Source organism: Cyclopterus lumpus, chromosome 13 (assembly GCF_009769545.1).
Source record: "Cyclopterus lumpus isolate fCycLum1 chromosome 13, fCycLum1.pri, whole genome shotgun sequence".
NCBI classification, from domain to species: Eukaryota; Metazoa; Chordata; class Actinopteri; order Perciformes; family Cyclopteridae; genus Cyclopterus; species Cyclopterus lumpus.
The window spans coordinates 6883671-6896466 of record NC_046978.1 but is presented as its reverse complement, the minus strand read 5'-3'; the positions used below and the strand labels follow the sequence as shown (position 1 = coordinate 6896466).

The 12796-nt window shown below is 40.6% G+C and overlaps 1 protein-coding gene across 1 annotated transcript in view; it reads left to right on the top strand.

Annotated features, from left to right (window-relative positions):
- Positions 1–12796, top strand: part of zgc:77784 (uncharacterized protein LOC402947 homolog) — a 35495-nt gene that overhangs the window by 10113 nt on the left and 12586 nt on the right. Inside the window, exons 4-11 of the mRNA XM_034548987.1 lie at positions 1082–1202; positions 1280–1418; positions 2712–2839; positions 5333–5457; positions 8181–8352; positions 8775–8980; positions 11050–11131; positions 11348–11516. Of these exons, the coding sequence (XP_034404878.1) occupies positions 1082–1202; positions 1280–1418; positions 2712–2839; positions 5333–5457; positions 8181–8352; positions 8775–8980; positions 11050–11131; positions 11348–11516 (1142 nt within the window). The remainder of the gene's footprint in view (positions 1–1081; positions 1203–1279; positions 1419–2711; positions 2840–5332; positions 5458–8180; positions 8353–8774; positions 8981–11049; positions 11132–11347; positions 11517–12796) is intronic.

Sequence of the window (12796 nt, the reverse complement as noted above, 5' to 3'; positions counted from 1 at the left end):
CTAAAAATGCTCACTCAAGCATATGTCTATGAATTCATGACTGAAATCACAAATTCACAGTTTACTCCTGCTAAAGTAAACTACAGTGCCCAGCTGCTTTAAGAAACAATTTAGCCTTTTTTTTTTTTTTAAATGAAAGTATGTGATGCGTTAGATTTGCCTTTTAATTGTAACAAATAGTCATGTGGCTGAGAGCCATAGATACGGAAGGTAAGAGAGGTATATAAGTATTGAGACATTGTCTGATTCATTGTCGTCTTTTGTCTTTTAATGGGATTGTTTGACAATCCCAGTTTGACAATAATAGAAATACAGAATATCATTAGTACGGACCAGGCGCCGGCGACAGAAAGTGACGTGCATAATTCATTACCGTAACTCCTCGCCCTTTTGCGCGATCAACATACAGTAATTCCAACGGATTCTGAACGCTAAGAAGTTCAGCTTCCCATTGGTATGCGGTACGTTACGGTAATGGTAAAAAACAGAGGCGAGATTGCCTCTGGGGGTGGAGGTGAGCAGCAGGGGAGAGTGTTTGATTAATACTTTTGGTGTTGTAAATAATAGTATTAGTATTGTTTCTGAGAGTTCTGCCACTGGCTGGCCCACCTAAACCCCCCACTTAAGGCCACTTTCCTGTAGGACTAAGTAAACTAACAATACCGCACTGAAAAATACTCCAATAGAAGAAAATGTTTCGCACTGAAAGTTTTACTTAGTTATGTATTACGATCACAAGGTACTTAAAGAATCAATTGTAAAAGGAAATGGGTTACAGTATTAAACTATTATTGGGTTATCATTAGTGATGAATTAAAGTGTAAGTAGCATTTTCCTCATAATTTTTTATGTAAAACACAAGTAACCAATATTTCACTGTGTATTGTATTGTATTGGAGAAGTATAGCTTAAACATAAAATAGGTATACATTTGAGGTACTTGTTAGTACATACATAGAGTATCCAAATGTGGATTATCTGTCCATTGAAGGCTGTGATGATAGGCATGGACGGTCTCTGTCTCTCTTCACGCGGGACACCAGGAAGACGAATCTCTTGAACTGTCACTGCGGTTTTTCAGATCCATGGGGGTAAACTGATGATCTCTCACACCAGGAAGAGCGATGCTGGCATGTATGTTTGTGTGGGCAATAATATGGTTGGAGAGAGGGACAGCGATCCTGCAGAGTTGGTGGTATACGGTGAGTAAAATGCAGCAGCACTGGGTCCTTTACGGAACATAAGATGGACATGCTTGATGTCTTTTCTTCTCCTGCAGAGCGCCCTGTGTTGGTACGGAGGCCGGTGAACCAGGTGGTCATGGAGGAAGACACCGTCGACTTCCTGTGTGAAGTCCATGGAGATCCCCCTCCCACTGTCCGATGGCGGCGAGAGGAAGGGGAGCTTCCCCGCGGGAGGTGAGAGTGACAGACCAATAGAGAGTCAGACGGGTAATGCACATACACCGTCTTATGAGGCTGAATAGGAAATACAGCTTTACCAGACGAAAGTGCATTAACATGTGACCCAGAAATATGTGGAGTAATTGTTCATCAGTCCAAAGACGATTAGAAAGTTTGCATACTTCTGGGACAAGATTCATCCTTTTTTCTGTCTAAACTCAATATAATGTACATTTAGCTTTGTCTATTAGATAATTAAATATTTTTTAATTTGCAATATTAGACTACTCTAAACTTACTCATATAAAACACTTAGAACTAATTACTTATAGGCTTACAGTACAGCCAACAATATGTCGAGCTGAGGTTATAAATTATACATGTAGGTGTTCTATATTTTGTTTATTTATTTGAATAATTAATCAATTTTCTCCCTTCAGCGCTGCTTTACAACAGTTGTTGGATGTATTGTCTCATTATGGAGCTGACGTTGATATGAGTAAAAAAAATTACAAATTTGCCTCGGAGGGCTTTACAATCTGTACACATACGACATCCCTGACCTTTGACCTCACATCGGATCAGGAAAACTCCCCAAAAATAACCTTTCACAGGGAAAAAAGGGAAGAAACACTTCATATCTTGTTTGTTTATTTGTGATCTTGAGTAGGCTGATCTTGTTACCTTTGGACAGACAGAGGCTAATAGCGTAAAAAAAAGAAGACAGTTTGTGGTTTTAGAGGTTAATTGTTTCTTCTATTTCCATGCTAAAAAAAATCTTTTTTCTTGTATTTATTTTATTTTTCCTACGATGGTTTATGAGTTGATGAAATGAAGCGAATTGCACTGGTTTGATTCATTGTATCTTTTGCATAGACAAAGACAGCTGAATTGGCCTTCTGTACTTTGGTTGTATTTGGTATATTAAATAAATTTCTACAAAATCCATCTTAACTTTATATTTGATCTCCTTAGATAAAATGATGTTTTTCTAAAATCGAATAAGAAAATCCTCAAATAAAAATAAGATATGTAAGATAATCGTACTTGTTTCTAATTGATTTTCAGCTGTTTTAAAAATGTTTCAGTAATCAGTGACAATATCGAAGGCAGATCAGACAGTTCCAGTCCTTTCAAGATAATGTCAAATGATTGAAAAATAAATCCTTGTATAGGTTGATTGACAAGGAAATAAATGACATTATATTGTACACCTGGCATATTTTCTTCAATTTGGGAAGATTATACGGCCAAATTGGTTTTGCTATTCTCCTCTGTTAGATCTTTCATTATCTTTCATTTTCCCAGGTTTGAAATCCGCAACGGCAACAGCCTCCATTTGTTCCGTGTGAAAGAGGACGATGAAGGGACGTATACCTGCACATCTGAGAACAGTGTGGGCAAGACGGAGGCCTCAGCCATGTTGCAGGTCCACGGTAAGAAACACATCGTACATATGCACACACACACACACACGCACACACACACACACATACTCAGGCATGCATACAAAAAGCTCATGTTCATGCATACAGGCACATGGCAACAGAATTATGCCAAAGCCCGCTCCCATTTCATGTCCAATGCTCTGGGTTTTTGTATCAGTGAATCTTTGCGAGTCCCTGTCCAGTGGTGCTGCCAGCAGCTTATGCTAAACCGTATGGATTACGCCATTTGACAGATGTTTGGTAGATGTGTGCTTTAACTCACTGCCAGAGAGCAGTCCCAGTATTAATAAGACATGACTCCCTCCCTCTCTCTTCCTGTCTCTTTATCTTCCTCCTCTCGCCTACTCGCTTTCTCTGTGCCCTTTTTCTTTCTCTGTGTGTGTCTTGGTTTAAATAGTCTCAGACGACTTTATCCACTAATGCTTTTATCAGTGTAAATGAAATCCAAACCCAGCAGATTTTCTTTCATTCTGCTGCTGCTTCTCCTTTTTCCTTTCCTTGCCTTCATCGGTTTTGTTTTGTAGATCAGCATTTCAGATATCTCATACATTTTCCATCTCTCTCCATCCTGTTTCAAACCCTATCATCATTCCAGTCGGCCCTTTCCATCTCATTTTTCTCTAAAAAAAAAAAAGACATTTGTTTTTTGCTCAGTTCTTTCTGAAATAGTGCTCTGGCGTGTATGGTATTTTTTTTAATGGTTTTAAAACAACAACCAATGCATAATGGTGTAAATAGGTTCTTCCATTAGGCACTGAGTTGTTGACAACATGCCTGTTGCTGCAGTCATGCATTAAGTAAGCCTCAAACACAGTGATGTAATGTACAGCCGATTAAAGACTCTTATCAGACACACACATCTGCTTTGTGGAGATGAGTGTCAGTGTGTGACACCATGTAAAACCCTCCCTCCCTACCTTGTGTGTTTGTTTGCAGCTGCAGTCAGTCACAATGCAGCTGCAAGGTCTTTAACATTGACTTTGTCTCCTTTTTAGAAGTAAATACATGGTTTTACCTCAGGTTACATTTCTGACCCTTTAAGAATGAAGCTATTGTTGTATTATTATAATCATTTTTGGTGGAATACATGTCATTTTTCATACTGAATAATAATACATTATTAGCATTACAGGGGAATGAACTCCAGCCATTTAGAATTGATCTTCCATAACATTTGGGGACTCGTACAAGATAGGGTTGTGTTCCTCTAGAGCACCAGAAGAAATAATACTGTTATTAATAGTCAACTTTCAAATATAAAAATGTATTTATGTATGTATATTTCTTTTTATATTTATCAGAATGATTTAGATATTGTCCAGTGAAAATTAGAGATTAGTGAACTCAGACATTCAAATGCAGGTGTTGAACGATCTGATAATCATCAGATAAAATCCCAAACCAGCAGAGAAGCAATAAATCAGAGACAGTGTGTGGAGAGTTTTAATAATTCCCACTTTAGGCACTATTCTTTGTTAATATCTCCCCAAATGAAAAATATCTTCTTTCCCAAACAGTCTATATGTAGCTTCTTCATGTGAAGCTATTTCACACCAGCTGATTTATAACTTGCAACTAAACTACCAGCATAAAACGTATAACACAAAATGTATCACATGATAAAAATTACAATATATTTAGTAAGAAAATTAGATTCCATTCAACAATCATAAAATACCTAAGTAGATGAGACTAATCTAATGCTATAAGTCATTTGATCATAATTAACATATCCTGGCTAGAGAAGCTTCTTATGCGAGCATGAGCCCATTATTCAGACGGGAGGTAGAAGGTGGTGGTCAGGGTAACTCTACAGAGGGTGAGATGAGGTGGCTAACACAATGATGTGACCCAAGCTGGAAATTGGGAGCTCTGCCCAGGCCTTTCCCAAAATAACTGAGTAAATGTCATGTGAACGCAGGCGCCTAGCGCCTTGATGATTTGTTATTTGTCAGAGGACACCGAGGTGATGTGTCTCATTAAAGATGAGAGGGTGGTGGAGAGTGTAGTGATGGATCAAAAAGCTCGGAAGGTTAAAGAGGCAACTCTTAAATCGTTGCATGTTCGGAGCTGATGAGAGCTTCATCGATACGGATCGGGCTTCAAAGTAGCAGTGGAAAGTAAATGAGTACATTTTCTCAAACCTAAACAACAACCAATGCCTTTACTTCACTACAAATGAAGGTTACGGTTATTTTTGAGATTTAGATTTTTACACAAAGTATATTATGCGTTGTTACAAATTTAAACCAGGTTGCCAACCTGTCAATACAAAGAAAGCAACATTTAGTTCAGATGGTTTCTGAAAGGTGAACTGTCCAAGGCCCAAAGAGTTAAAATTATCAGAGTTTCATAAAAACAAACCAAAGTTTAGTAAAAAGTCCAAACATGTATTCAATGTTTTCTTTAATTTCTACCTCATTACTCTTCTCAAGACCCCTCAGAAGTTTAATGTGTGGTACACCTCTTTCCCTCCTCCAGTACCACCTCAGATTGCCACGAAGCCCCGAGACCAGATTGCCACCCAAGGGAGGAGCATCACCTTCCAATGCGGCACCACAGGAAACCCTCCACCTGCCATCTTCTGGCAGAAAGAGGGCAGCCAGGTAGGGGGCTGGTGCAGGGAAGAGATCCTCTACTGCTTAATATTGCAGCACCATCCTGTACAGTCAATTCCTGTGTATGAATACATTTGTTCTCCAACAAGCCTCAAGTTGTTAATTAAGTGTGTTTTTTTTTTTAACCATCCTGTATTCATTCTTTAAATAACCACAAGCACAGTTTCACTTTGTCTTTATTTCAAAGGCGAGAAAGACTCGCCACAACATGAACAGCTTTTGTATGATTTATACTGACACTTTTTTTCATAAGTGTGACTAACTTTTTTTAGTTAGTCACACTTATGAAGATACTTTTTACAAAAAAAATGGGCAAACGAGAGTGTATCACAGTAGAGACAAAGTGTTGGAAAGCATTGCGGTGGTGTGTTGCCGAGGAATGTTTCTCCCGCTTGTGACCGCTGTGTAAGAGTGTAGTGATGAGGGTGAAGCGGGGAATAGAAATGAAGGAGGGAGAGGTGGCAGGAAGTACACCAGGTGTGGAAACCGCTTCTTCAGGTCAAACCTGCAGACAAACACTGTCCTCCTTCCACATTGTACACAACTATAAATACCCTGTTGCTCAACAGCAGCTGGGATCAGTGACTTGGAGGAGCAGCATCAGATGTTTTCAGGAGTTTGTCGGAGAGCAAACAGGAAGTTCAGCCACAGATTTTGTGACTATAAGCTTCCGTCTGCAGGATGGTTGAGGCATCGCGTGGCTATTTTTGGAGCTATTTGGGGGATTATCTGCTTTATAACCTAGGTCCTTCCACCAAAGTCTAAGCCTATTAAAGGTTTGAAATGTATGACTGAATGGATTGATGGATCCATTCCCCGTTCTTCACAATCATCTCACTTACAGAAAAACAGAATAGGACCGATATAAAATGTCTGTTAGTGGCCATTATCCCCCAAAAAAACATACAACCACCTCTTCCTCTTCGTTTGAGCGATGCTAGTGTCAGTCCACCATCTTGTTTCAGACTGAAATATCGATCTACTAAGACAGTTTTCCTCTACTGACACCATGAGGTTGACATTTGTGGGGAAATATATCAACAACTGCTGAATGGAGTGCCATGACATGTTTTACAGACATTTATTAGAGTTCACTTTTCATAATTAATTATTCCATTAGCCTCAGCTGTACTGTATGTTAGAAAGCTAAGAAGGTGAACTTGGCTGACATTGTACCAGCGAGACATCAACTTTAGCATTGCTAGCAGATTGTTTGCCGACGTTTCGAAGTTGATGAGAAGTGTCCTGGATGGGATATACAGTATATATACTAGTGATGGGAAAAGATAAACAAATGTAATCGATTAATCGCATGATTTCTCTGTGATTAACAGCGAATAATCGCATTATGCGCAAAATTCAATAATGAATTAAAAACTAGTGTATTGCAAGTACAGGTACCAGAAGAAACATTTGTCTTTTATCAGAGAACAGCATTACAGTCTCTGTTCAGTGGTTATGGTCCCTGTTAGAGTGACGTTAAGTGGTCTAGCACTAAATAAAGTACACAGCTGGAATTTACTTTGCAGGGACCTTTAGTCTGTACAGCCTGTGGATTTCCTTTTGAGAATCTCAGTCAAAGAAAGATAAATATAGAATGAACAGCTATCAACAGTTAGTTTAAGTGGCCCACAAACTTTCTGCATTGTTCAGAACTTTGTCAAACGCCCTGCAATCATATTTCTTTCACCGCTAAGTGTTCTGACTTGATTATAAACGGACCACTGCTGTGCAACATGATTACAATGTTCCGCCCACGTTTCTGAAACATGTCTGTCTTCTGTTGCCATGACAGTCAAAGCACGTGAATGCAGCTCCCAGTTCATCAATATAATGAACTGTGACTCAGAGATAACTGTGGTACCCAGCGATGTCCAGTCGTCTCCAGTGAGAGCAACAGTTGGTGCACGTTGTAACGCCGCCATCTTTGTAGTCCGCTCCGTTTCATACACATCGACGGTGCGTCTTGAGGCTCGTACGCTCCGTCTTTCGTTGTGATTCTCAGGACGCTCCTCAGACCGACATCTTCCTCTACAGGAAGCGGCCTGCAGTCCGCTGCTCTCCACTTGGCCGAGGCATGTGTTCATTGTTCATGTGTTAATTGTTCATGTGTTTATTGTTCATGTGTTCATTGTTCATGTGTTCCTGTGTTCATTGTTCATGTGTTCATTGTTCATGTGTTCATTGTTCATGTGTTCATTGTTCATGTGTTCATTGTCCACAGTTCTCCCGCACGCCGCATCCAAAGTAGTCTGACGAAGTTTCACAATGAAAGATTTTTCTTTTTTATTGGATGAATTCCTCTACGTTTTAAAAACAATTTGTCCACACAACGTTCGTTGTCTCTGGTGGACTTTAAACTGGTGGAACAAATTGGGCACAGCAGACGCCTCCCATTTGTCCATGAAGTGGTGTAGCAATATTAAGTTCAGAAGGGATGTATAACAGTGCTAACAAAATGAAAGCAAAACGGTAATCGGACATCTTTTTGTTTTAGTTTTGAGCATGCGCGAATTGAGGAGATGACGTCTTCATTTCCAAGCACTGCGTTTTACATGTCCAAATAGATACAAAGTACTCTGTGTTTTTAAAAGAATATCTGTTGTAGTGACCTGAAACTCAATTTGCGTGTGGATGTGAGGCCAAAGCGTAGAGGAAAATATCTGTTTTAAATATGTATTTCCTGTTCTGCTATCTGCCCGTGTGATTAGATGTTGCTGTTCCCCGGCCAGCCACCATCACAGTCTGGTCGTTACTCTGTCTCCATGAGCGGAGAACTGACCATCACTGATGTCCACCCCGAGGACTCTGGTTTCTACATCTGCCAGGCCATCAGTGTGGCAGGAAGTGTGTTGACCAAGGCTCTGCTGGAGGTGGAGGGAGGTGAGACCTCAGTTCACACAGTCGGCTGTAAACCAAGGAGAGGTATATTCTGTACTATCAGCTAATGAGGAGAAAATATATGAATTTCTAAGTAGGTGCATAACAATAAGGCTCATAAAGACCAAGAAAGAAGACAGTTATAGACCTCATGCTGGATGAGCAATGGATTTCAGGTTTAACGTTCATCCTCAGGCTGCTTGTAAGCACCAAATTTAAGGTTTTATTTTTATTTTTATGCAGCCTATTCTTCTCTACCTACTAAGCATCTAATGTGTTTTCCCCCTTTGCACTCTAACGGCTGGCAACTTTATAATCTTATTTTCTTTGGGCCTTCACTATGCCTTCTAAGTATGTTATCTCCACCGTATAGCTAACCGGAAGAGAGACATAATGTTCTGCCTCCTCTCCCTTCAAACTTGTAGGTCCTTCAGGTCGTGTCCCACCGATTATTCGCCAAGGTCCGGCCAATCAGACTGTATCTCGGGGTGCGACGGTGCGGCTAGACTGTCGTGTAAACGGAGGGCCCTCAATCAAGATTTCATGGGAGAAGGATGGAGAGAGCCTTCTGGGAAATAAACCTCGACTGATCTTGATGGAAAATGGCACTTTGCAAATCACAGACATAAAGGTGTGTCTGTGTGCAGTGGGTGTCATTTATTGGAAAGGGCGTGAAAAGGATGAGTTTAGCTGTTAAACTGAAGGAAAAACTGACTGCATGTCTGATGGAAACTACAAAAAAAAAAACGCACAGAATACTGTAAATCTTCCTGCCTGATCTCTGGCCTTCTTTCACTTTCTTTGCAGCCCATGTAGTAAAATATTTTTTCCCTTTTTCATTACTCATTCTGTTTTCATTTGTCAAATTAAGGTGAGACTGAGTTTCAAAGACCAATCTCTCTAAGGTAAAGCGTATCTCTCCGGCGCAATTATGTGCTCATGCGGTGTGTAATTGTAACGTTAATGAAGGTGCTTGTTTGTAAATGCTAATGTCTTCTGCTTTGATGTAAGAGCAGTCAGCAGCCCCTTTATGCTATAACCCCACCTGGAGGTCAGCGAGTGCACGCAGGACTGAGCTAAAGTAGCATAGTTTTTTTTTAGGTGGGGCATCTCCTGCCCCCACCTATGCGTATTCACTGCCTCTCTTATACTCTTTCTCCGGCTATGGTGCTCAGCAAACTTGAAACATTAAGGTTTGGTCCAGTGCACCACGGAGGCTGGGGAAATCTGCCATGCCAATGTGCTCAATGGAACAGAAGAGATGCATTAGTGTGGCATCAAGGGGATGACAAGGGGAAAAAAAGGAGAGAGGGAATTGACATGACGAGTAAGCGACTAAAAATATTTACCCTGCTGATGCCCCTACCCGCCATCAATATTTTAGCAACCGGTGAAGTCATCTAAAGAAGTTCACCTGCCCACATGCGGTTCTGTCTGTCAGCCAGAGGTCAACACTGCGGAGGATGATCTCATATGGTCTGATGATGGTTCCAGCAGACTGGCTCTCAGCCAGGACAGGGCTGGGGCGAACACCAGGAGTGTCAGTGAAGCATGAAAGCATATACAGCTCTTAATGTAAACAGGAGGGCAAGTACAATAGCGCCTCAGGGTTTGTAGCAATGGAGCTTTAAGAGTTGCTGAGACTCGGATGAAGAATACTGAGAAAGTTTAATATGTATGGTTTACATTTGATAAGAATGATGGCAAGCTACCAGACAGCAGTGGTCAAAGAGGTTTTCATATCCTTTATGTAAAGCTGAATTATGACCCGACTGCAGTTCTCCTTTGCTCTACTGAGTTTGTTGGTGTCTATCAGCTCATTGTTGAGATTTCATCACCTTTTTTATGTTTTGGTTGTCTTCACTCTTCTACTCTCATCAACATCAGGCAGCCGTTTGCATTGAAAAAGCACCAAACGGCAGACAGACAAATTAAGCTGGTGAAATCTAGCTGGTGAACTTAGTGGAGCATTTAGCAGCTAAAGGAGTTGGTGGAGACCAAAATCAGAGCTAAAACGAGAGTGAGTATTAGACTTGCGTTCTTTAGGTGGCCAGAAACACGACTTTAAATGAATGTTAATGTTGTTGGATTTGTAATTAAGCAACTTTTGTAAGCGAACAAGTTTTCCAAATTAACGTCATGAGGTGGTGATATATCAGTGTTGTTTCCGCTGCCCCCTAAAACATTTTATTTTACAGGTCCCTTATTTCCAAATAACTTAAACTAAAATAGTTTCTCTATAATAACATAATTCTTTGCTGAAAACTTATTTAATTTTGATGTTATAAAGACATTATTTGGAATGTACACTGATAGCATAAAGCTTTACTACTTAACTTACATGATTTTGTATAATTACAAGTATTATGTTTTTTTATTCATTAACCTGTAAGCATAATGTTGCTACATTATACTACTTAAAAATAAATCAGTAAAGTAACATGTTGCAATGTTGGGGAGTAGCATACAAATTAGCATAATATGGAAGTACTTCAGATTGTATGCAGAAAGCACAATACTTGCGTAAATGTATACTGTTCTGCCAGGCAGATTGAGAATATATGTATTTTGCTGAAGACATTCTTGAACTAAGCATCAAAAAAGAACTAAACCATCCTTTTAAAACATTCAAAAACTGCTCGCCGCGTTTGTTCTTTCCTTTTCCGACGTCTGTCTGAAATGTTAACTGCTGTTCAACAGGAAGCAGACTCTGGGATGTACACGTGCGAGGTATCCAGCACCACAGGGGAGTCGAGCTGGAGTGGGATGTTGACTGTCAGAGGTACTCGCACCAAAACTCTCCACACTCTGTCTCTCTGTTACACTTCACACTGTGTCACTCTCACGCGACACCTCCGTGCTCAAGAAACTACACCCGTTGCTCATAAGAGTCTGGAGCCATAACCGGACAAAATCCACTCGCGTTTCAGCAGCGATATTGATCAGAATCGATCTATTGTTGTGGTTTAACAGTGCAGTGTCCATGTTTGTGTAACAGAAGATGGAGTTTCCTCTGTATCCAGAGCTTCTGAGTTCATCCAGCTTCCGGGGCCTCCGCAGAAGCCGGTAGTGACGGAGGTGAACAAAAACACCGTCACCCTCACCTGGCAGTCCAACCCTCATGAGGGAGGGGCCGCTGTTACCTCCTACATCATCGAGGCCTTCAGGTGACGCACTGATACAGGATGAACATAAGTTCATCAATGTACATGAGTATATTTTTGAGAGATTTTGACTTTGTAAATCCAGCCTAAAATATGAAGCTACTGCAGTGCCTTAGCTTAACTTAGCATGCAGACAGGGAGCCTTGCTCTCTTCATACAAAACAATTCCACCTACCAGCAGCTCTAAAACTCAATAATTAAAACGTTGCTTGTTTAATTCGTAATGTTTACGGGGAATTATGTGCCAGTATCGGTACCTATCTGAACTCTCGTCACGCTCTCTTCTGTGTCTTGTTTTAATACAATGACTGTTTCACCCTAATGAGGTCTTCTTCATTTAGAGTCATTAGAGTTTGAACATGACTCATCTCTGCCGGAGGGAGAGACAGTTCTGTTAAGTGACACTCACTGCATCAGTATTTAGCCGTGGCAATCCCGAGGAGAACCATAGCAGCTCTAACAACCGACCAGAGGCTTTAGTGAGACGGACAGTGAGTGAAAGAAGAGACAATTACTGCAGTGGTCGGCTCGACAGCTCTGTCCTGTCCTGGGGCAAAGGAAGGAGGGGATGCCAGCCCAGTTGGGCATTTCACTCATTACAGAACCAGGAGAGAGGGCACAGGCCGAGTGTACACACACACACACACACACACACACACACACACACACACACACACACACACACACACACACACACACACCGAGTTAGAAAGAATGCTCAGTGTGGCAGACTTGCCCGCAGAGCTGATGATGAAGATCCACTCACTGCTGCACCGCTCCACCACCACCAAATTGTTTGTTTTCAGTCTTCAGCAGGAACAAAGAAAGACGGGCAAACCAGTATTTTTGTGTTATAGTTCTTCTACACAGTAAATACCAGCACTAACATGTCTGTTTCCAATTTAAAAGAGAATACATCTTGAAGGGGATTTAATATTGAAGCAGCCACTGTTTCCAAACCCATTTACAGATGCAATTTCTTGAAACAAATAAATGAAATGTGAAAAAACAGTTTCTCTGGAGAACATTTGGTGGGAAAGGTGGCAGAGGAAGAAGCACTAATGATAGGGAAATGCACAATACACAAGATTGCAACATATTTATTTATTAAATCTTAATAAAGGTAACCATTTGTTGTATTTCAACTATATATGTAATCTTCCGGATATGTCAATGTTCAAACAGAGGGCAGCACATTTGACTATTAAAACTGTGTCTTCTAACATCCTCCTGGTTATGATCTTGACCTTCAACTGTGATAATATCTTACAATGACTTTCTCC